The sequence below is a fragment of the Protobothrops mucrosquamatus genome, unplaced genomic scaffold, assembly GCF_001527695.2.
Source record: "Protobothrops mucrosquamatus isolate PMUCROS unplaced genomic scaffold, P.Mucros_1.0 scaffold_6, whole genome shotgun sequence".
In the NCBI taxonomy this organism is placed as follows: domain Eukaryota; kingdom Metazoa; phylum Chordata; class Lepidosauria; order Squamata; family Viperidae; genus Protobothrops; species Protobothrops mucrosquamatus.
In genome coordinates, this window is record NW_015386082.1 from 2,084,104 (window position 1) to 2,108,556 (window position 24,453).

At 40.4% G+C, this 24,453-nt stretch overlaps 1 protein-coding gene across 1 annotated transcript in view; it reads right to left on the reverse strand.

The window, feature by feature from the left end:
• Window positions 1-2,729: 2,729 nt before the first annotated feature.
• Window positions 2,730-24,453, reverse strand: part of RAB11FIP4 (RAB11 family interacting protein 4) — a 54,043-nt gene continuing 32,319 nt past the window's right edge. Inside the window, exons 3-13 of the mRNA XM_029284024.1 lie at window positions 24,126-24,314; window positions 21,939-22,073; window positions 19,160-19,195; window positions 15,940-16,039; window positions 14,908-15,011; window positions 13,711-13,851; window positions 12,124-12,205; window positions 9,174-9,311; window positions 6,850-7,005; window positions 6,139-6,282; window positions 2,730-3,852 (exon numbers count right to left, since the gene is read on the reverse strand). Coding sequence (XP_029139857.1) covers window positions 3,736-3,852; window positions 6,139-6,282; window positions 6,850-7,005; window positions 9,174-9,311; window positions 12,124-12,205; window positions 13,711-13,851; window positions 14,908-15,011; window positions 15,940-16,039; window positions 19,160-19,195; window positions 21,939-22,073; window positions 24,126-24,314 — 1,342 coding nt within the window. The 3' untranslated portion in view covers window positions 2,730-3,735. The remainder of the gene's footprint in view (window positions 3,853-6,138; window positions 6,283-6,849; window positions 7,006-9,173; window positions 9,312-12,123; window positions 12,206-13,710; window positions 13,852-14,907; window positions 15,012-15,939; window positions 16,040-19,159; window positions 19,196-21,938; window positions 22,074-24,125; window positions 24,315-24,453) is intronic.

Genomic DNA, 24,453 nt, shown 5'->3' on the forward strand with positions numbered 1-24,453 from the left:
CAGCCTTTGCTCAGAGGCATTTAAATGAACCTATCTCAAATTGTCTCATTATCTTCAATCATAAATAAACAGTTTCCCTCTGTTAATGTGCTACGGTCCCTCCCTTTTGGCCTAATTACTGCATTATAATGCAATGTTGTACTACTGGCCGAAAATGTTCATCAGAAGACTTAATTAGCCTTTCAACAACTCCTGATCTGAAATCATGCTGGGAAACTTTAGCATTTGTAGAAATTCATGCCCAGAAATATGAATTCCAAATAAGCTATGCTGACAATCAGGCCTCTTCATTTATATCTCCCAAATTGTTGTGCTAAAGCAAAGGCATTCATATAATACAGACAACTGGCTAAAGAAATTGTTGGCCCCTAGAAACATCAAAACATTGCTCACATTTCTATGAGCAAAGAAGGAAGCAAATGGATGCAAAGACTCATTTAAAGACAACCAGGAATAGTATGTGGACTGAGGTTTGGTAGCAAAATATTAATTTAATGCAGTCCTCTGATTTGTAAGGGAATCAGGTCATATAACCCAGTCTTTCTCAACTTGGTGCCTTCTGGAAGACAGGATGATAGCTACTGTGAGATGCACCATCAACCTAAGAGACACCACATTGGGAAGGTTTCTCTCCCTCAATGCTTGCTAATCCAAACCAATTTAATCATCTGCAAACAAGACAGCCTTTCTGCCACCTCTTGGAAACCACTTTACTCTCCTCAGAATTACTCCCATGATTCATATAAAAATTCTTCTTTCAGTTTCTATCCAATTCACCTCTTCACCTCCTAACTTGCGGAGATTTTTTTTTCCTTTCTCTGTTAGAACTTCTCCCCCTCAAACTTCTTCAAACTCAACATGCCCGGTTCTTTCAGCTTTCAAGAACTTTCAGATACATTTTGCTTCCTGTCCTGTCAACTGATGAAGTCATCAACTCTCACCATTAAAATATCAGCAGGATAAACCAAAAGCAAGCTGGAATAAGTAGTCTTAACCCCACTCTTGAAAGGCAACCTGTAAAAAAAATAAATTCTCCAAAGGTCTGTGGTTACATAAATTATCACCTCCCTTCCCAAACAGAGAAAGGAAGCACTGCTGTAGTTTGCAGCAGGTGGATACTGGGAATGTGGTTCCTTCAGGAGCAGGATTCCTTCCAGCCTATGCAAGGGATTGGCAAATCCTGACTGGGAAAAGAATTCAGAAGTCTCCTTTCTTTGATTATGACTTGACTACCTAAAAAGAAGGTAGTAATACAATGGATTCAGTTTCATTTGCACCAAATGCAGAAAGTCAAAAGCAAAGGAGGTATTAGAAGCAGCTTAGACGTGGAGTAAAAGTAATGGCTGGCCCTGGGAAGTGTCACCTTGTATTAACGATCAACTCTCTTGCTACTTATTAGAAAACACAGCCAATAAACACAAGGGTATGCCCCCCCCCCGTTTTTCCCGATGAGATTATATTTGTGCAGAAACATAACACTTGTTAGAATGTGAAATACTGAAGCACAACATAATTTTATAATTTATATACCATCATGATACCCAGTTTGGAAACAGGGTTTCAATGCTTAGAATCTTAAACTGATAAAATTAACATCAGATTCAATCTTTTGATTTATTCTTTGAAGAGACTCTCAAATTAATTATGCAAACTTTACTCAGGACACTGCAAGGAAAAAAAAGACAGCTTGATTTGAAACTGGAAATGTGCTTACGGAAGAAAACAATACATATGAACCAATAGAGTTTTTTTTAATCTATTATACAGAGCATGCAGTTCTCTTTCACATGTGTTGGGACAGGCAATCTGGGGCTTCTAAGATATTTTTAGACTACAGATCACATCATACTTGGACACCACCTATACTGAACAGGGCTTATGGAACTATAACGCAGATATCCAGGGAGGGTATCTGGTGCCTACCTTTCGTGTGGGAAGACGATGAAGCCTGCACACAGGTCATTATAGAATAACACACTGTTCTTTTCTCACATGCATGTGACTGCACATATCCATGCATCTGAATTGTTACTTGCAATGCACATGAAGGCCTTTGTGCTGTTTTTTTTTTTTTATCAAAACACATCTCAGACAGGAAGGGAGAAATCTTTAACCGAAAAAACAAAACTCATTTTCACCATGGTCCCTGCACAAGCCATCACTTAACTTTACAGATTTCCTTAGAGCGTGCCCGGGTGGTGATATACAAAACATCACGAGGATTTGCTCTGAAAATGAATGAATGCTTATGTTACAAAAGTAAGATTGAAAAGAAAAAGGAAGGGGGAGGAGGAAGTGGTGGTGGTGACAGTGATAATAGCAAGGGCATGAAAACATGAAGAGCCTGACTCAATCTGAGAATATTTATTGATGGCACAAAGTGAGGTGAATATCTTCCTGTAATTGCAGGAAGCTGTGATGCTTGATAAACAATCATTTCTGGCTTTTCTGTGCTAATCACCTCGAGTGAAGGAGGCAAAACTTTTCAGTGAAACTCCAAAATTGCGTCAAATAAATATTAATATGTATAAATAAACATCTTTTCCCTAAACCTGTAAAAGAACCATTTAAAATGTTGCCTTGTCTGTAAGAACAGGGTCACTTTTACCCACGAGTGCCTAAAAAAGCAAAAATCTTTCTCCACTTCTTAACTGCTTTATTAGCAGAGGGTGCTTTTGCAAATGCTGACATGAAGCAATATAAAACAAAACGATTTTAAAAATGATTGGTTTCTATTTGTTACGGTGACAGCACCAAGTTCTTATCAGTGAACAAATAGCTCTCTGCAACCACCACTTTTTAATGCTGTTGCTGAAGCTGAAACAGGGCTGGGACTGTTTTGTAGCCCTGAAGCATCCCACATTTATGATTCCAACTTTCTCACCATTAGGTCCTTGGTGATCTTGCAATAAAACCCAAAGTCAGAAAATGCACCTCATGAATAGTCTGGTAAGTTCAAGAAAATATGGAACCCCAGGACCCATTGTTTTCTTGGGCACCCCAGATTCCCCTGGAATACAACAGACTGGTCACCATCCCAAAGGATTCATAGCCACTTGGGTTCAAGATTTAGAAACTGCTTTCTAATTAAAACAGTCCAGGTTCAAACAGAAACTTGTGAAGATTCCAGAATACCCGCTTTGCATCATACATACATTCCCATCCAAGGAGAGGACTTCAGAAGCATTAACTCAGGCAAAGTTAAAACAACACAGCCAGCACCAGTGAGAATTCAACCTGATAATACAAGATATTTCTGAGATGACAGGGAGGCAATTCATAAGACATAGACGCTCAGTATTGTTTGTACGCTAGGAAAAGGCCTGGCACAAGTTAGTTTCCATCATGTTTTATCTTTTCATCTAGAGGTAGTATCATTTTTTTTTCTGTCCAGTATCTAAAACAGTGCAAATCCAGTTTTGTGGTTTTTCATTATAATCCCTAGCATCCCCACAGAGAAAGGGCATGGAAAATGGATCAATGTAAATTATGAGTCACAAAATATATCAAGCTCATATAAACACGCCCTGTGTATCCACACAAGTTTTTTTCTATTTATATATATATAATATATATATATGTGTGTGTGTGTGTGTGTGTATGTGTGTTTTGTATGTTGTGTGTTTTGAGAGAGTTATATATATGTATATATTTATAAGTTCATATATAGTAGCAAATAGAGATACTTGAATCTAAAGGCATCCCATCTGCCCACCTCCCTTCCCATCCCAATCTTCAATTTTTTATTTCCAGGATGGATGGATTGTGGTCTAGGATGGCCAGGATGATCTTGTCCATGTATTGGCGCAATCGGTAGTTGATCTCTTCCTGTTCTTTGAGGGCTTCCATGAGCTGAAATGAAAAAGAACTAGATTAAGAAGTACTCTGAGGTCACTACTATTCTGAGATCCTCTGTGTCCATTTTACTATGTGCTCCTGAATTTCAAAAGTTGTTTTCAATGTATCTTTCTTTCCAGATCATTCTAATGGTGATTCATTTGGATGGATGAATGGAAGAAGGCTGGCTATTTCCTCACCTTCGTTCTACAAATTGTTGAAGCCATAATGAATTTCAACACCATGCTTTCGAGCAGAAGTATCACCCCATCCTTGTGCCTCAGTTAATTTATGCTCTTTTATGCAGAAACTCATTGGAAGCCACTGAGAATCAATTTATACTTTGGTATGAATCTCAATTCTTGAGCATGTAAGATGGAGACAGACTCAGTCATCTATCTTTTCAGAGGGGAAAACCCCGTAATGTCATCTAGATCTTTTGGATAAATCCTACAATTTGGCCACTGGCCACTGACCTTGATCTATTAGGGGTTAGTGCACACATTTATTTATTCAGGTGAAAATTGTGGCTAGGAAGGCCTTTGTCTTGTGTGCCAGTTGCACCCATACCTAGATCAGCAGATCCTGCTTACAGTCACTCTTGCCCTGGTCATTTCCAGATTGAACTATAAGTAGTTCTCGACTTACAACCATAATTGAGCCCCAGATTTCTGTTGTTACGTGAATTTTGCACCATTTTACGACCTTTCTTGCCACAGTTGTTAAGTGAATCACTGCAGTTGCTAACTTAATAACATGGTTGTTAAGTAAATCTGGCTTCCCTATTGACTTTGCTTGTCAGAAGGTCATAAAAGGTGATCGCATGACCCTGGACATTTATGCAACCGTCATAAATATGAGTCAGTTGTCAAGCATCTGAATTTTGATCACATGACCATGGGGATGCTGCAGCCGTTGGTTCAGAATGCAGGGGCACAGCAGTTATGTGCATTCCCAGAGCAGCACATATCCCACTTCTGCTCCACAAGCTGCATTGGTTACTATGAGCTTATCAACACTCTCAACCAGGGCTCTGCTCCTCTCCAGGACCTTATCTATAATCCCAGCTCAGCACACTGAGTAACAACTAAGGCAGAGTTAAATTAAGTCTGAATCATGCCAAGGATCATTCACTTCTTTTAAAATGAGAGACTTACATTCGATAACGTTACTTTCCATACACCCAGAATAGCTAAGGCAAACACAATTTATGCTCTGTAAATACACAGTTGCCCAGTTACATCTTCGTACTACAGTATTTGGTAACAAACCTCACAACCTTTGCTCAAGATTTACTTGCATAACAAAATCTGAGGCAGAGACTTTTTTTTAAACAAAGGCCTCTGGAATAACTTCCTGAATGTGTGACGGGGTTGCTGCGCAAAGGACAGAAAGGTAAATCAAAATGCTGTGAGCCGAATCAATTGAGACTGGAGATGAAATACTGACAAAAGAGGAGACAAGTGGAAGGGAAGGCAGGATAGCAGAATCCATAAGATCTAATTCTAGATTTGCATTTTTGTATCTCTCTGCTGCCATCCAGTGGTCATACAGATTTCTGCAGCCCAGATCTGGTAGCCCTAAGACAGAGGTCACCAACCTTTTCATGCTGCGGCCCGGAGGGAAAGGGAGCAGGTGGGAAATTTGTGTGCGCGTGCATGCACTTGCACAGGACTGTGCGCAAATGGGGCTGCGTGCACCCGCACAGTGCTAGCAGCACTGTTTGCGCAGGTGTGTAGGTGCTAGCCGCCAGCCCCATGTGCATGCGCAAATGGGCCATGCAACCCACATGGGGCTAGCGGCCCTGTTTGCGCAGGCGTGCAGGCGCTAACCACCGCCACTGCTAGCCCTGCACACATGTGCAAATGGGTCTGCGGGCTCTAGCGCAAGTGCATTGGCCAGCCAGCCCCCAGCCCAGTAGCCCACAGCCTGGCAGTGGGCCACGGACTATAGGTTGGGGACCCCTGCCCTAAGATTCAAGAAATGCTCCTGAACAATTCCTGAGTAGTGCACGGAAACAATTTTCAATGGAAAATAACTTTAGTTGTAAAGAAGTACGACAGAAGAGAAATAAAAGAAAATGTCAAGAATTTTAGCCAATTCTGATATCTTAGTGCCTCTGTATGCTGATGTCATCCCAGCTAAACCAAAATAAAACATCCCAAAGCAAATGTGGCACTGCTAAAGCATGGTTTTCAGAGTTCCCCACCAAGTTAGGTTTTTGCCAAGTTGATTGCTGAGAGATACTTTGCCAGCCTAGTCATTTAATTAGCTGCAAGAGATTGCTACTGGTCCCTTTACCTCATCCCTGGAGGCAGAGTCAATCTCAGCTGCCAGTGACTGGGCTTTTGTCTGTGTTGCAAAAAGGTTCTTAGCTTCATAAAGGCTGAGGCTAAGGATTTGCCCATTGAGGTCATCATTCTGGTCGTGGAGCTTTTGATTCTCCTGTCAAGAGAGGAAGGAAAGAATTAAGTGATTAAGGCACCTGGTTAGAGTGAGTTCCAGTCCTGCTTTAGGCAGGATTTTAAACAGAAAAGGTAAACGAGTTTCCCACATCCAGTCCTGTTGCCTTTGCGTAGTCCCTCCATGGTTTCAAAGGTGAAATAAAGTGTACCTAAAAAACATTGCTCTATTGGGCAACAGCAACACACGGTTGCAAGCCCAATAGCTTCATGGCCATGTTGGACAATAAAAATAGAGGAGCTGCAAGCTTATAAGCAGAAAAGTGATGTGCCTTGATAGAAGCTGCTGAATGACAACTCCCCACGACCCCAGATAAATTTTATGATCAGGTCTCATCTATGGTCTTGTGAATGCTAAAATCCACATGCTTATTATTTAACGACATAGCCTCTTTGCTAAAAGCTTGGGCCAAAGGGAGATATTTGTAATTTCAGACCCTCAAAAGCCCAGGGGAGTTGAGAAATCCTTTTGGCTTCCTACCATGTAGCTGCTTTGGAGAGAGAAGGTTCGTTTTGCTCCCTCCTTCTTCTAGCCCCGGCTATACTTCACCTGTTTTAGACGTTTAATTTCGTGTTCCATTTCCACTTCTCTCGTCTTGGCATTGAATTCGCTCAAGCTGGAAGAGCTTCTCCCTCGACCGGGACGCTCACACTCAAGTTTATACAACTGAAGGTGTTCCAGCTCCTTTCTCAGATCCTCAATGAGCTGCAGAAAAAGCAGGGCATAATGAACCATTGTGGCTAGGAACACGACAGGATAATCTGGGGCACAAAGCCAATGCTGGCCCTCTGATTAAAACTAAGATCTAATGTGCGCCAAAGAACATGAAGGGTGTAGGGTGTTCTTGGCTTCAGTGCTGATCTTTTTGTTGAGCTACAGGTAGTCCTTGACTTACAACGGCTTGTTTAGTGACTGCTCAAAGTTACAACAGCACTGAAAAAACTGACCTGACCGTTGTTCACACTTGTGATCATCGCAGCATCCCCACGGTCACGTGGTTAAAATTCAGACACTTGGCGACTGACTCATATTTATGCAGTGTCCCGGGGGGGGGGCGTCAGGTGACCTTCTGTGGCAAGCAAAAGTCAATGGGGAAGCCTTATTCACTTAACAATTGTGTTACTAACTTAACTGCCGTGATTCACTTAACAACTGTGGCAAGAAAGGTCGTAAAATGGGGAAAAACTCACTTAACAACTGTCTCACTTAGCAACAGAAATTTGGGGCTCAATTGTCGTTGTAAGTCAAGGACTACCTGTACTAGTTATGACGGTACCTGAACAAAAAATGCAATGGTTGTTTCTATGCTGGCAAGCTTTTGTTCAGGCTATTGAAGTGATCTGGAAAATTCCGTTAGTTCAAAACAGGGCAGCTAGATTCCTTACCGGGGCTAGTTGAGTGCCATGGCTCTGGCTGTCAGTCTGCTTCCAGACCTTCTATATCAGTGGTTCTCAACCTATGGGTCGCGACCCCATTTGGGGTCGATCGACCATTTCACGGGGGTCGCCAAGCAAGGCTGTCCACCATTTGTTTCCCCTTTTCCGGTGGGTGCCTTACCTCCCTTGGGCTGGGCCAGCTGGTGGTCGGCCTGCTCCGTCTCTGCCGCTTGCCAGCTATGCCTCGGCCGGCGCAGAGGGCGGAACCACGCATGCGCGGCGCTCCCGGGCAGGGAAAGTCCTCGACTTACGACCGTTTTGGTAGTCCTCGACTTACAACTGGTTTAGTCCTCGACTTACGACCGGTTTAGTCCTCGACTTATGACCGGTTTAGTCCTCGACTTACGATCGGTTTAGTCCTCGACTTACGACAGGTTGGGGGTCGCGGCATTAAAAAGGTTGAGAACCACTGTTCTATAAAATCTATTCCTATTCACCTTTAAACCCCTAACTGACTTATTGAAGTAGATGTTCTGGCTTTAAGTCACTAAGAGGTTTATAGGTGAACATAATCCAGGTTATCTATTTGGAGCCTGGATCTTCTCCTGAGGCCCTTCTTCAGCTTCCTACGTCCAATGAGGCAAGACGAGTGGCTGTTGGTGGTGGAGTTTGCATTGTGCAGTTTGCTTTAAGAATCTTAACTGTTAAAGGTTTTATACCCTTAATGTTTTATGGCTATTTTGTTGTTATTGTATTTTTACATTTATTGCCATTGATTTTGCTGCCTCTGATTTTTATCTTATCTGTTGTGTTGTTCTTTACATAAGATTTCATATTTTTATATTGCTTCAGGCAGCTTCTACACAAACTTATTTTATATTCTTTTTCATCTGCTCTTTATAGTTTTATAGAGGTTGATTTTGTATGTGTTTTAACCAATGGTACATCATTCCGAGGACATCTGCTATCGGGCAGTATTAGAAGCATTATCTAATTTTTTCATTACAGGAAAAGACATTGCAAGATAAGACGAGTAAAATTAAGGATGGAAAAACTCAAGGACAGTATCTTACAGTCTTTTTCTAAGCCTAAAGGCTGTCTAAAGAAATGTCATGGCAGAGTGCATACATGAGAAGGCTGCCATACAAGGAACAATTTCAATTTCAATCAGTTGCAATTTCAGTCAATCCAAGTTTCAACTTTCCAGATTTATCGCTATGAAACCACCATGCCATCCTCTGGGAATAATCACTGTAACACATCTGAAAGGGCTTCAAGGTTTTTAGGAATGCATTTTTGAAAATGGTTGCTAGCCAGCCATTATTCCTAACAACCCCTGCTTCAGTGACACCAGGCAAACCGCCATACAGTTTTTAAAGCTACATTTTTTTAAAAAAAAATGAAAACATGATTTTGTTTAATCTCAGCATAAAACATCAGCCTCAAGAGAGGACATGGAAGATGTACTGGCTGTGTGCCACCTGCATAGTTACCAACCTCCTGAGTGGCTTCTCTCTCCTTGTTAAATTCCAGCCTGTTCTGCCTCAGTTTGTCCATCATCCTTTTATACAAATCCATTTCATCCTTCAGCCTCAGACTGGTATCTTCTAATCTGTCAGACATTCGCTGCCTCTCCTGACGAAGGTTGAAAAAGAAGGTTACAGATTGCCAGAAAATCTAATGGTAGTTTTCAGTGTATAGGGAAACGATCATTTCAGGGAGCTGATGGACGAAATTTGCATAGGCATGTAGAAAACCACCATGACCTGGTCAATGGTAGGTTAGAACTTTTCATGCAAGCAGATTAATTTTTCCAATATGGGAAATTTTCTGAAATGTGGGTCTATTCAACTTTTGGTACTTTGAGAAGAGAAACACGTCTAAGCCATTCAATCTGTTGCTCAGCCATCAGATTCTCACTTCTATGTCCTCAGTTCATGGAACAAGTTAGATTGGGATCTGCAGAACAAGACAGACAATGGCTGGCCGTTTTCCAAAGGTCAACAAGACTGCTACCTTGCCTTTTGTTCTTTAAACTTTACACCTCTTTCTTTTTGAAGATCTTGCCAACTCTGTCCATCCATGACTTTCGTACACTTCCCCTTGTTTTTGCAATTTCATCGTTCCCTCAAACCGCCTGAATGTACTCTTTGCTCTTTTCTCTATTCGTTCTATGTTCATAGAGCACCCTTTCATTCTAGATACTACCTCTTCTAGTTTTACCACACATTCTTCTTAAGTCATTCCCAGTGCAAGCAATTCTCAAGACGGCGAACAGAAATGTTTTTACATGTAACTATTTTGGCTTCCTTTGACTGACCTCATTCAACCCTTGCAAGAAAGATCTTATATTACTTCCTCTGTTCCAACAGGATTTACACTAACTCTTAGCCCACAAAATGCTACGTTGGCATAGCAATCTGTAATTAGAGCACCTGTAGCCCCAGTTCCTAAGAATATCCAAAACTATAGAAAGTTATCATGGTATGGAATTTGATCCCAGCAAATTCTTTTTCAATATAACAGCAACATCAGCAGAGTTTAAGTCAGCAATCACAAAGAATAATGGAGAATGTCAGATTGTTTGGCTTACTGTTCCTTTGTTATAAGGCCAAAAGTCAGGGCTGTCACTTAGATGTTCTGCCATGAAGAAAACTCTTTGGGAATTACTGTTCTGTTTTTCTATGTGATATAGTGGTTAAAATGTTGGATTAGCATTGAGGAGACCCAGGTTGTAGTCCACCATCAGCTCTAGGAACCTCATAGCATGGCTTTGAGCCAATTACTTTTTTTCAGTCCTATCTACTCTACATTTTATAGCTGGGGGATGGAATAGGAGGAGATAACCTTGAGTGCCTGAAGGAAAAGTGGCATATACATAAAAAGGCCACCAAGCAACCAACAAATCTTCTTTGTCTTCCCTACTCATTGTTATAGAGTGGTAAAGTCCTACAGGAAAGGAGATTATTTGATACTGTAAACAAATTCTAGTTACAGAAAACACATAACTTTAGACAAACACATTGTATGCATGTTCCCTACTATCAAGTGACTAGTCCCTCTTGGCCACAGAGAAATCTAAGTCTATGATTTACTGAACAAAGTACACAAAGCTACCAGACCCCAAATATGGAGCCACATAAACATCTGCCCTGCACAACTAGATCTTCCCCACAGGCACACAAAGCAGTGGTGGATGCTACTTTAATCGTTTTCTGCAACACAGCTTGGTCTTAGAGATATCCTGCTTGTAAATTAGTTCAGCTGGATTCCCAGAGCATAGTAATGCAATAAGAAGATTCCCAAATTCTGTAAGAAATGCCAAACTGTTCCTAATTAGTTCTGAGCCCGGAACATGGGATCCATGTTTCCATACTGCCAATCTATGTGTTAATTGCAGCCGATTCAAACAAATTAGCAATTCCAGCCTGAGCAGCACAAACTGACCAGACAAAAGATAACAACAGAATATTGTCTTTGGTTCTAGATAATTCCTGGCGGAGTGTGGCTGTGGGTTGGTGGGCTATCTCAATTCCTAGGGGTTGAAGAATTCTGGCTGTCATTTCTGACAACCCTTTTGGGTATGGTAAGGTTCATTTTTGATGGCATTCGGCTGTGTGGTGTGTGGTGGTTTGGGTGCTGTGTATCGGAATATGAAGTTTTTGGGATAGCCATTACAGAGAAAGACATCAAGCAGCCATTTTTTGTCTGCTTTTCTTAGTGCTGTGGTGCTGCAGTGTGTCCTGGCTCTTCTGAACGGGGCCTGGACGCAGCTTCTTTTGTGTGTGATATGGGGGGGGGGGTTGCTTGCGAAGCTGAGGATCTGGCCCGTGTACGTAGGTTTGCAGTAGACGCAGGTAGAATATCTGCTTCCTCAAGGTATCTCTGATATCCTGTTTGTCTCCTATGGTTGCTTCTACTCAGAAATCCCTTTCCTGTCATGGGAACGTTCCTCGTCTTCTGGTCAAACATGTCAAAGGATCGGCCCTGCTCAGGTAACATCATTTTTTAAAACATCCAAGATTGAAGCAACATACATTTTAAAAGCCCAGAGCTCTACTAAACAACTCTGCCTCATTTTATTATTCTTGACTTACTTTATCAATGTAGAAGGACTAAAGCAGGGGTCTCCAACCTTGGCAACTTTAAGACCTGTGGACTTCAACTCCCAGAATTCCCCAGCCAGCATGGCTGGCTGGGGAATTCTGGGAGTTGAAGTCCACAGGTCTTAAAGTTGCCAAAGTTTGGAACTCCTGGACTAAAGGGCAAGATTTTATATTGTTTTGCTTCCACTATCTGATCACAGCAGTACTGCTGTTCTGGAATGCTATGTCTTGGTCTACAGACCAGTCCACCCAGGGAATCAAAAATTAAGCTGGCTAGGCTGAGACAACAGGCTGGCTTGGAATAGGGGGATATAGAGCAAGCATTTGCAAACTCTTGTTACCTCGTCCAGTTTCTCAGTTTGCGACTTCAGTCGTAGGACAGTGGTTTTGAGCTCACAGTTTTCCTCTTCCAGCTGCTGAACCCTGAAGGCAAGGCAGAAGTCTGGTAATCGATTGTCTAGAAAAAAGCTGTTTATCTGTTCTGCTAGGATATGAACTGAATTTGATTCACCAGTGGCAACGTATGAAAAGTCAGTGGAAAATAAGAACGTTACACTGTATTATTAATTAGATGACGTAAGATGGTGAGAAATAGAATATATTCAAATAGATAAGACGTGTATCCTGAATATTAGATTTTGTGATGAATTGCGATAAAGGGAACTTTGGTCACTTAAAACTTGGCAATTATAAATATTAAATGTTAAGTTTAAATATTAATGGGAAACTAAAAATTGGGAAAAACTAGTTAGGACATTGATTGTCTATAAAGACTGAATGTTAAAATAACCAGGATATGTATACGCTAAAAATTATTGAAAAATGTAAGAATGTTATTTTTGTTTAATTGATATAATAAGAATTGTATTAGTTTAAACATGAGACAGTAAATACTAAGGGGAAAAGAGAGGAAATATTTAATGTGGTAGTTTGAGACTTGTACTAAAGATGCTTATATGTCATTGAATTTTCGATTAATTCAGCCGCCACGTTGCTTTTTAAATACTTAAATGTAAAATTAGAACATCAATAAAACATTTAAAAAAAGGAAGAAAGAAAAGTCAGTGGTAAAAGAAACGGCATACCAGTTCTTGAAAGTACCCAAGTTTTTTAATAACTGGTGAACTTTTGAAAATTTAATTGTCTCATTTCCTACATTGCACCAAATAATTGAAGAAATCAGTCTTCTTAAAGAGTAGTTCATGCACCATTTTCCTTGCTCAGGTATACATTCCCAGCCATCTCCAGAAATATGGGTACCCAGAGGAAATGAACATGAGATGATACACAGATAGCAAACTGAAAAATCCAATGTGAGGCAGTATCGTTTAGGATTATTCAGATGGGTAGCATTGGATATAGTTTAAGATTAATGAAACGGGTAGCATCGATAGTGAGATGGGAAACATATAAATTTAATAAATGAATAAAAATGAAGAGGGGGGGGCGGTTCTACTCTTCATTCAGCCATAAAATTTACTAGGCAATCTAAAAGCAATCATTCTTACCTCTGCCTGATCTGGAATAAAAAATAAAATAAAAACAAAAACATCCAATTGATGTTACCAATAGGGAGCCTGCAAGATGGCTGCATTATGTGCAGGATGCTGCTCCATTCCTCTGTAGTCATATTTATATTTATGTGGAATTGTTTTAATGTTTTTAAAGACTTGATTGCTTTATTGTGCACTGCACAGAGTCACACTTGTGAAAATGAGCGGCTATGTAAATTTGATAAATAAATTATTGCCTTTGTGTATCTGGACAGGAACAATGGGCTTCTTAGCCACTGTGTGGGAAAAAGAGAAACCATGGCAAGTACATAGGTGGAGCCACTCTTAATCCAAAAGGGGGAAAAAAAATCAAGCAGCATTCTGGCCACTTTGAGACAAAGCCCCTGGTAGTTTAAAACATTACTGGGATGTTACCGTGTGTTTAGCAGCTCAATCTCTGTGCCCTTCTCCTTTTCATATTTGCTGTAGGCTTCTCTGTGCCTCTTAATCTCTTCTTCCAGGTTCTGCTGGGCTGAAGTCTCCTGGTCTTTCAGTAGTTCTTCTAACTCGTGCACTCTGGTGTAATCAAGCCACATAGATTTCATTCAGTTTGGTAGCAAGGTATTTGAATTATTCTAGCTATTCACTTGATTGAACATTTCCTACAAAGGTTGTTTTCTCTTTATATGGCCTTCTCCAATCTGCTGCCACATATACAGCCCCTGGCTGAGCATTCACAAGACTCCGTTTACTAACATTTCTGCAAATAATGTGTCACGTCCTCCCATTCCCAAGTCTCTGAAAGTCCAAGTCCAAAAAAGTTTAGTTCTGTCTCTTCTGATGATATCATTACCTCACTTGAGACCTCTTGCGAGGCTCTCTAGAAGGCCCCCAACTCTAAACTGCCCCACTCCCCCAGTATAAAATATTGACCTGATATGATGTTTTGACACATGAAACTACCGACTACATTTAGAAAATATCCTCTTTCTTGGATGGAAAAATAAAAATATTGCTTCTCTTGTCCACCACAATGTATATCCACACTAGCCTTTATTAAGAGGACCTTGCTCTGTAAATCCAGAAAGGGCCAAAGAAAACATCACTGAAGGAGACTGTCTCACCAGTTTACAGGTAATCCTCGAGTTACAACAATTTGTTTAATGATCATTTAAAATTACAACAGCAATGAAAAAGGGACTTATGACCGTTTTTCACACTTACGACTGTTGCAGCATCTTCATGGTCACGTGATCAAAATTTGGATACCTGGCAACAAATTCATATTTATGACGGCTGCAGTGTCCTGGGATCACTGCAACCTTCCGACAAGGAAAGTCAATGGGGAAGCCAGATTCACTTAACAACCATGTTACTAACTTCATAACTGCAGTGATTCACTTAACAACCGTAGCAAAAAGGTCATAAAATGGACCAAAATTCACTCAACCACTGTCTCACTTAACCATGGAAATTTTGGGCTCAATTGTAATTGTAAGTTGAGGACTACCTGCATAACATTGTCCTGTTTTCAAGCAATCCCCCGTTCAAGCAGATGGGAAATAAATTAAAACTGAGCTCCCAGTTGCTGCAAACTACCAAAATGCCACGGTGGATAGTAGGTTAAATTACCTGTGAACTAGCTGTGTATTCTCCTGCTTCAATTTGCTCTTCAGGTCACCATTTGTTGCAGTATCATTTTCCAGCTCTGTCACTTTTTTTTCTAAGTAAGTCACCTACAAAAAGAAATAGGATGCAAGTGGGCTGAGCCCTTAAGAAACTAAGTAGAGAACGATCAAAATGGATCTCTTTCATTCCTTTAATATCAAACTACCTTTCTCGACAAACTTTGCCTAATTCTTCCATTCTTACATCTTTGATCCCATTAAACTACTTATCAGTTTTCATATAAATTAATTCTAGATTGTACAAGTACAGGCTTCCCAACTACCAGATGTGCTGCAGCTGCAAATCTCAGAGTTATTGTATTGATCTAGGTCAGTGATAGCAAACCTTTTGGGCTTAGTGTGTCAAAAATTAGGAAAATGCCTAACTTGACTCTGCTGGTGTGTCACCCCACTCCCGAACAAAAGTGAAACAATTCTCTAACAACACCCCCCCCCCACTCTAGGCCATCCTGAACAGCAACACCTGGCATCAGCACCAACTTTGTTGCTTCCCTTCAGGCAGTGTTCTCTTTTTGTTGACAGGTTCCTGCAGCCTATCCGAAGCTGCTCCAGGTTGCAGAAGGCCTTACGTAGTTCCCAAAGCCACTTTGGAGAAGGGACTTCCTTGATCTTTGCAGCATTCAAAAACAGTGTGAAAGCACCCACTGTTTTATGCAATTTTGGGAGCCTGTACGAGAGCACACCCCCATTCTCATGCGGCCCCTATAACCTCCAAAAATGGCTCAAGAAGAGTGTGTGTTGACGGATGTTCACTGGCATGAAGACCCAGAATGTTGTGACATGTCACCTTTGACATGCATGTCAAAGGTTTGCCACTACTGATCTAAGTCTTTCAGAAGTTGGCAGTACAACCAATTAGAATGAAACAAGGTCTTGCGTATACTATATCGGAGTCCTCATACCTTCTTTCTTTCTCTTTTGTGCATCAACCAATTCCTCAGTTTTTTTTCTTCATTGAGATGTAGAAACTGCTTACCTTTTCTGTGATATCATTGTCACACGAATCTATGCTGTCTCTGAATAAGTCCTCTGTGCTGCCATTACTACTGCTGAAGTTGCTGTTGTGGAAAAGTTGTCTGTAAAGACGAGAAAAGATTTCAACACTTCGGAAAGCACCTCTCGGAAAAGAAGCTCCAGAACATGATTTCATCGGGATTTCTGCATTTAGTGGGATGGAGAGAGGTGCTCTGATTGGCCCCTTTCAACTGTGTAATTCAGTGGGGAAGCTTCCAGTGTTGACAAACAACAAGGACAAAACACCACTAATATCCAGCGCAAATATTTAATATTTAATATTAATTCTAAAGCGACTTTTTAAAATAAGGGCGGCGACATGAACTTGCAATACAGAAATAACTGCAGCGCTGGAGTGTCTGTCCAAGGGAAACGACTCTTATGTGAAAGACAACCTCTGTTTACCCTCACTGTTGTCTCAGTCACAGGAGTTCAAGCCCCTGATATCCTCAATGAGAACCCCCCAAATCCCAGACCTAAAAAAACAGTCTGCTGCATTTCCACACCCTTCACAAATTTCCTCAGCTCTTTCTTTAGCCTGAGAATTTTCTTCAGAACAGACTGGCACCTGAAACAGCAGTGCTGCTGCACCATTAATGCACTAATTCAGTGCTATTTTTTAATTATTTAATTTGTAATGCTAAAAAGCATCCTTTAACACAGAGGTGGGGAACTATGGCTCTTTTATGATTTATGGACAGGCTGGCTCAGGAATTCAGGGAGGTGAAGTCCACAAGTCATAAAAGGGCCATAGTTCCCCACCCCTGTTTTAACAGAACAGAATTGGAAGGGACCTCGGAGATCTTCTACTCCAACCCCCTACTCAAGCAGGAGACCCTATGACATTTCAAACAAATGGCTGTCCAGTCTCTTTTTAAAAACCTCCAGTGATGGAGCATCCACAACTTCTGAAGGCAAGCTGATCCACTGATTAATTGTTCTGTCAGGAAATTTCTCCTTATTTCCAGGTTAGTTCTCTCCTTACAAACAAAGCCCTGAAATTACTTATACAACTGCCAGCCATAGTTTGGTGCCTTCGGTACCAACCTCTGCAGAAAGATGGCTTTCACCCGGGCAGTTTTGTGGCTTTGATTTCTATGAATCTAGGATACTGACAGCAAACCTATGGCACATGTGTCAAAACTGACATGCCACAACATTTTGGGTGACACCCCAGCATTTATGCCAGTATTCACCAACCTCCAACAACTATTCTTGAAAGCATGTCTCGTTCTCATAAAGTTTTTGGAGGCTGTGGAGGCCATGTGACAATAGGGTGTGCTCTCACTTCGTCTCCAAATCTTCTGCAAGTTGCGTGAAAATGAGGCATGGTTTTGGGAAACTGCAGAAGGCGTGGAAGAGCACTCTTATAAGGTGCTTCAAGAACGAAGACCTCATGTGACCCAGGCAGCCTCAAGTTGGCCGCAGGGGCCTGTCAGCAGAAAGAGGACACTGCCCAAAATTAAGCAGCATGTGGCAGATTATGGGGAGCACTAGGCCGTGGGAGCAATCGCACCTTGGGGAATCGCACGAGGCAGCATTGTTGAGTGGCAGTGGCAGTGCTAGGTCTGAAGTTGAGGCCTGGACTTTTATTTCAGACCTAGCCTCAGTGCCGCTCTCAAGTACTTGCGTGCGGGGTGGCCCAGATGAGAGGTGGGGAAACAAAGAGAATTGTTTCTCTTTTGTTTGTGTGGGGTGTGTGTGTGTGTGTGTATGTCTGTGCGTGTGTGTGACACAAGTTAGGCAATTTCCTAATTTTTTAACATGCCAAACTTTCATTGAACTAGGCATGCTAGCTGAGGAATTCTGGGAGTTGAAGTCCACGAGTCATAAAAGGGCCAAGTTTGAAGACCCCTGAACTAAGAGATAGTGAAGAATTGAACTAAGAGATACAGGTAGTCCTTGATTTACAACAGTTCCTTTAGTGACCATTCAAAGTTACAGTGGCACTGGAAAAAGAAACTTATGGCCGTTTTTCACAGTTACAACCTTTGCAGCATCCCCATGATCACATGATCAACATTCAGATGCTTGGCAACTGGTTCATATTTATGACCGTTGCTGTGTCCCGGGGCCATGTGATCACCTTTTGCAACCTTGTGACAAGCAAAGTCAATGGGGAAGCCAGATTCACTTCACAACTGGGTTACTAACTTATCAACTGCAGTGAATAACTGTGGCAAGAAAGGTCGTAAAATGAGGCAAAACCTGTTTAACCAAGGTCTCATTTAACCAAAATGTTGGGCTTAATTGTCATAAATCAAGGACAACCTTTAGTGAAGAATTCAGGATTACACAGAGCCACCCCCACCCTCCCAATTGATATATTGTCTGCAGCAATAAATCACTATCCAAAAACTGAGAGTAGGGTTTTATTTATTTGTTTGCATCCTACCCTTATAATTTTTACAAAAAAGTGGCAAACATATCCAACATAACTTCTATTTTCCCCAGAATAACCCTGCGAGATGGGTTGGGCTAAGGGAGAGTGACCCAGCTGGCTTTCATGCCTAAGGCGGGTCTTGAACTCACAGTCTCCCATTTTCTAGCCTGGTGCCTTAAGTACTAGACCAGGGGTAGGCAACCTTGGCTCTTTTATGACTCGTGGACTTCAACTCAGGAACTCAGGAATTCTGGGAGTTGAAGTCCACGAGTCCTAAAAGAGCCAAGGTTGCCTACCCCTGGTCTAGACCATACTGGCTGTTCCAAGAGTAGGACTAGCTTAGTGCAGCCCCACTCACTGCATTCTGTCCACTTTTCACAGTGCTGAGGTATCTTTTACTTTTGCCGTGGAAGAGAAAGAAAACCTTAGCAAATGCAAAATCAAGACAATCAAATTGTACCTGTCCTGTATAACTATGTTAACTGGTTCTTTAATTACTGAGAATTTTTTTTCTTTTTTTCCTCAAGGAGAGGATTATCCCCACCTTCCCAGGCAACATGGGATAGAACACAAAAAACCCAGTTTGCTTAGCTTCTGCCATTTTAGTTCTGATACAAAAGACTGATGAAGTACCTTGAGACAGAAAAAGGTTGTCTTTGCTACAGATCAAAAAGTGCCCTGATACAATTGAATTTAGACATTATTCAAACCATATGGCTCTTCCTTCCCCATGCAATTGTCTAAATGTGCTTGCAGCTATAAATGATTAGCTTTGATAATAATCTACCATGTCTCTTACCTGCCAAAAGCTGTACTAGAGATCTTTCTGTTTGGGCTGGAATAAAAATGAATAAATGCAGGAGATTTTAATTGCAATACATGTTCTCATTTTAATAATTTTGGAATATAGCTGAGGCATTAAAACATAATAAAACCACAACCTTAAACTTCATACTAGACAGCAAGTCCAAATGATTTGGTAGATAGGCTTTTGAATCAGGTATTGAGGCCTGCACCACAGTCATCTGCTCACAATTAGACCCTTTTTACACCAGGCTAAGCATCATTTAAAGGACTGAGAGTCATCACTCAGCTTCCAGACCTTATGAAAGGACAAAGAAGGCCACCGAGTGATGCTTTGATAACACATCAAAAGTAATACGACTGACCCTTTTTCGGTTCACTTTTTGATTTTGGATGAGTTAAAAATGGGGTGGCACCCTTGAAATCACTTAAAACCCTCTAAAATCCCCCCCCAAACGCACCACAATCTTGGGAGGCAGAACAGGTCCCAATTGGCATGTTGTGGGAAGCAGCGCCCTGTTCAGTTTCCCTCATTGTCCATTTCTGAGAACAGGTAGCTACTGTGTAACTTCAAGACGCAGTATAGATTGATTGCGCTGTATCCATGTAAGAAGGGTCCTGCCTGATCAGACTAAATGTGTATCTACTCCAGCATCCCGTGCCCTTCCAGGTCCTTCTGGAAGCTGACAAACATCACTTTGCTAGTTTCCTGCCACTCTTGCTTCCCAATTTTTGGCACTCAAAAGAGTCAATATATTTTTGTTTCTGAAGAAAATAAGTTGCCGATTATCATGGATGATTTTACCCTCCATGAATTTTATTTTGTTTTAAAACTATTCTCATTAACATCATCATAACATATAACAATGATAAATGAACGAGAATATACATGTCCCAGGATAATGTTGCAGGATCCAATATGGGTCGGTAACCAAGACCAGAGATTTTGTCTTCCAAGCTTCTCTAGAGAAATTCCTTCAGGACGGGATCCAGCAGGACTCCAAAAGCTTGGAAGACAAATACCTCTGGTCCTGGTTAACGACCCGGATTGGATCCTGCAATATAACAATGACTTTGATAATTAATGTGCAAAGCAACTTTTTTAAAATGATCAACAGAGTAAACAAATTAGTCGTTGAAAAATACTAAAAACTAACAGAACAACTTTTTATATTTTAAATCTGTTACACATAGCTCCGTGGCGATTAAAAAAAACGTGGATTACTGATTTCTAAAATGGGAAGTTAAAACTGAAAAAGAGATTTGGAATCTTTCTTCAATTCATGAATATTTTTTTTTGTAATATTGCGGTGTGCATTTTATCATTGCATTCTTCTTTTATTCTCATTTTTGTTATTGTTAATTACCAAGTTCAATGTCCTTTGGGATGGAAAGATGGGTGTAAGATAAATACTGAGGAAGAAGGGTGGTTAAGAAATATTAAATATAAATAAATACATATATTCATTAAAACCAACATTTGGAAGGGTTTTACTTGACGGAGCTGAGAATAAATGGTAGGAATGGTGCGATTCCTAGACAGGTGGCAAAGAAACAGAAACAGAACAATTATGAAATAAACCTCAGAACAAAATGGAAGAAAAAGAACCAAAAAGACAGACTCTGTTCCACTATGGAAAAAAGAGTAATGTTCTTTCTGTCAATAAATGATTAGAGTTAATACATAAACAGGAATCTCAAATAATTAGAATGTTCCAGGCTACACTGAGTTCCCAATGGTAATACTTAAAGCTCAGGGGAGTAGAGACACTGAGTGGTTGCTCTCCAATGGCTATACCTGGGGACGGAGTATAAGTTAGGTGTAAAAAAGGCAAATAATGAATTCATGCCAATAAGAGCATTACATGGGAACAGTTTTCATCCCAAGGCCCAAAATCTTACACATTTTTCCTTTAACTTGGTCAGAGACTGAACCTGGAATTTCCAGGAAAAGAGAAAACAAGGTGCATGAATTCTATCACTGTGTTATGCCCTTTCCTAGTAACTATTTAAAAGGCTGTTACATGGATGATGGGAAATAGACCAATCACTGTATCTTCACATAAAGCACAGGAGAAAATACTTAGGCAGATACAGCAAAGAGTGACTCATTCTTCAATGCCGCAGTAAACACCAGCCTTTTTAGTGTTGTTCCAGCATTAAGACAATACAGTATAAACTGAGCTTCAGCTAAAGCCTTTGGCAGCATTCAGTGTGGGGATAAGAAGCTGAAACCTTACACAAACACATTAGCTGAGTAGTGTAGCCATCGACACACATGTATGTACTTTAGACTACAGATATTCAGGAACCCAAAGCTTGAATCAAATCAGCAAGGCCAATTTTTGCTCGGCTAGATATGCTGTCTTATTTCTCAGAACTGTTGGGGCACTAGTACTTTACTCAATAATAAAAAAAATGTATCCATTCAAGATAGCCCATACTTTAGACAGCAAGAAGTAGATTTTGCTCACTAAATTATAAGCTGAGTAACCAACTTCTACTGAGTATCTCAAATGAGCCAAGCATTCGGTTAAAAGGCTTAATTGATTCTACAAGTCTACTTAGGATCACTAAATTTAATGTTAACTAACCATCATGAAGGTGCCCTGCAATAACAAAATAATTGGTTAAACTACCACCATTATAAAAGGATATCTTACCCTGGCAAAGCTTGTTTCAGTAAAAAAAAAAAAATCAGAGATAGCTGAATATACTCATTCCCAACATGTTTTTCAGCAGATTCTCAGTGAAACTCCATTGGGCTTACTCACCTGTTGGCTTTTAGGTTTTTCAGCCTGGCTTCCAAATCATTAAGGAGGTTGATTTTCTTGCAGCACTGGGTGCAGTAGACATCTAAGAGCTCACTGTTATAGATATGCCTCATTTTCCGTGGGGTTTGACCAGCACTGTTAGTGGAAAGACAGTGAGTTACTAAATTAGATCCTATAAACATTAGGCTAGATTCTTGTTATTTTGTTTTATTTTCACATGAAACTCTGTACTGCTCCTTATGGCCATAAATACAGTAGTTGTTTTTTTAAATCCCATTATTCAAAGATTTACAGGCATTTCCTTACTCTCAGAATGCTCTTGATAGGTCAATGCTAAATACTCTATATACATTCCACTTTTTTTAAGCCAAAGGGAAGACTTACAACCAAAACATCTCCCCTCAAGCATTGACTATCAAGTAAACAGTTGTTGTTGTTGTTGTTGTTGTTGTTGTTGTTATTATTATTATTATTATTATAAAAAAGTGGACTTCCGAATTAATAGTTGTGATATTTTCAGCCATGTTCCATTAAGGAAGATTATCAAGCCAGCCAGCCTCTGGGAACAACCCACTTCCTTTACTATATCAATTCTCTCTCAAAAGGAAAACTGGGAAGAAAAAAATCATGAAAACTAAATTGTCCTCCAGATGGAAGGAAAAGAAGAATGGATTTAACTTTCCACTGTTTTTCTCAATATCAGTTCTACTCACAGGCATAAGTAGAGCTTTCTAGATCAGTGTTTCTTAACCTTGGCAACTTCAAGACATGTGGACTTTAATTTCCAGAATTCTGGGAGTTGAAGTCCAATATCTTAAGGTTGTCATGATTGAGAAAGACTGTTCTGATCCTCAGACATACCCCTCCCCCAGCCCCTAATAATGAAAAAGATCTGGTGTTGGGCACTTTCCTCACCCAGCACCAATTGAGGGCAGCTAGAGTAAAAGGGGGAGTTATAGTTGCATATTCTCTCCCCGGGGAGCCTAGGAGTCTCCTATGCTCGCAAGACCTGAGGTGGCTAACTCCTGCTCTGACTATCCATATATTGTTAGTCCAATTTATCTTGTGAACATGGGGGAAAAAATACTGTAGAAATTTCCAATCCATATAAGCAATAGCAATTTCCAATACTTTAACAAGACTAAAGATTCCATATTGAATTATCTTGCTATTCAGATTTTCCATTAATGTTTTTCAGTTCTGACATTAAAAATCACACATACAAAAGTATTTTCCATGCCAACCTGCAAGAATTTTTATTATATCATCATCATCATCATCATCATCATCATCATCATCATCATCATCATCATCATCATCATCATTAATCATCGCACAGTCAGCCAGATGTTCAGACTGGATTTGGCATTTTTGTCTACCTATCAAGTCCTTACCAAGGACCTGGGATAGGCAGATGTGGATGTTTGATGTTATTACAGATATTGTCGCAGGATGGAAGCAGTTCCTAGTAAGGCCGCCTTTTGCCATTGACTAATGGCGAATTTGTCAATGCCGATGGTGTTCAAATAGTGTTCCAGTTGTTTTGGGATTGCACCCAAGGCACCTATTACTATTGGTACTATCCTTGCTTGCCTTTGCCACAGTTGTTCTATTTCTATTTGTAGGTCTTTGTATTTTGTTATCTTCTCCAGTTCTTTCTCGTCTATTCTGCTGTCTTCAGGCACTGCCACGTTCACTATCCAAGCTTTTTTGTCTTTCTTATCGACAATTGTTAAGTCTGGGGTGTTATGTGGCAGGTGCTTGTCTGTTTGAATTCTAAAGTCCCAGAGCAATTTTCTATCACTTTCTCTATTTTATGATCCCATCAGTTCTTGCTTGCAGGCAAATGATATTTCTTGCAGATCTTCCAATGCACCATTGTTGCTACTTTGTCATGCCGCTGCTTGTCATCATCATCATCAAATAATAATAATAATAATAATAATAATAATAATAATAATAATAATAATAATAATAATAATAATAATAATAATATATGCTGCATCTCCAATTCACTATCTTAGGATTTGAGAAAGATACTTGCAAGGTTTCTGCCCAAAGGAGGCAGAGGCAAAAGGTGGAGCTAGTATTCATGAACAGCAAAGCAACTCAGTCATGGTTATCTCCCTAAGTCCTTTCTCCACCTCCAATCTAAAGTGAGGCATAGCATATATTAAAGTAGCCAACCTGGAAGAAACAGATGAGCCAAGGTCAGAATATGCATGTGTCCTGCTTTCATCATCAAGACAAGGACTGCTGGGGGTAAAGTCTACATCAACTCCTTCTCCATAGTCTTCAAACTGTTCTTCGTTACTGATCAGAGAGGCAGTGGAATAGGTGGAAAGATCAGAAGATGCAGGATTCAGCAAATTTGATCTTGGGAGAAAAAGAAAGGAAACTTCATGACACAATCCTAACAATAAGCTTTCCATCTTCAAAACACAAAATACTTCCAAAAATTGAAGGATATCACTTTGAGAAAATAGGCTCAAACTGGCAGAGAAATGTTAAAACA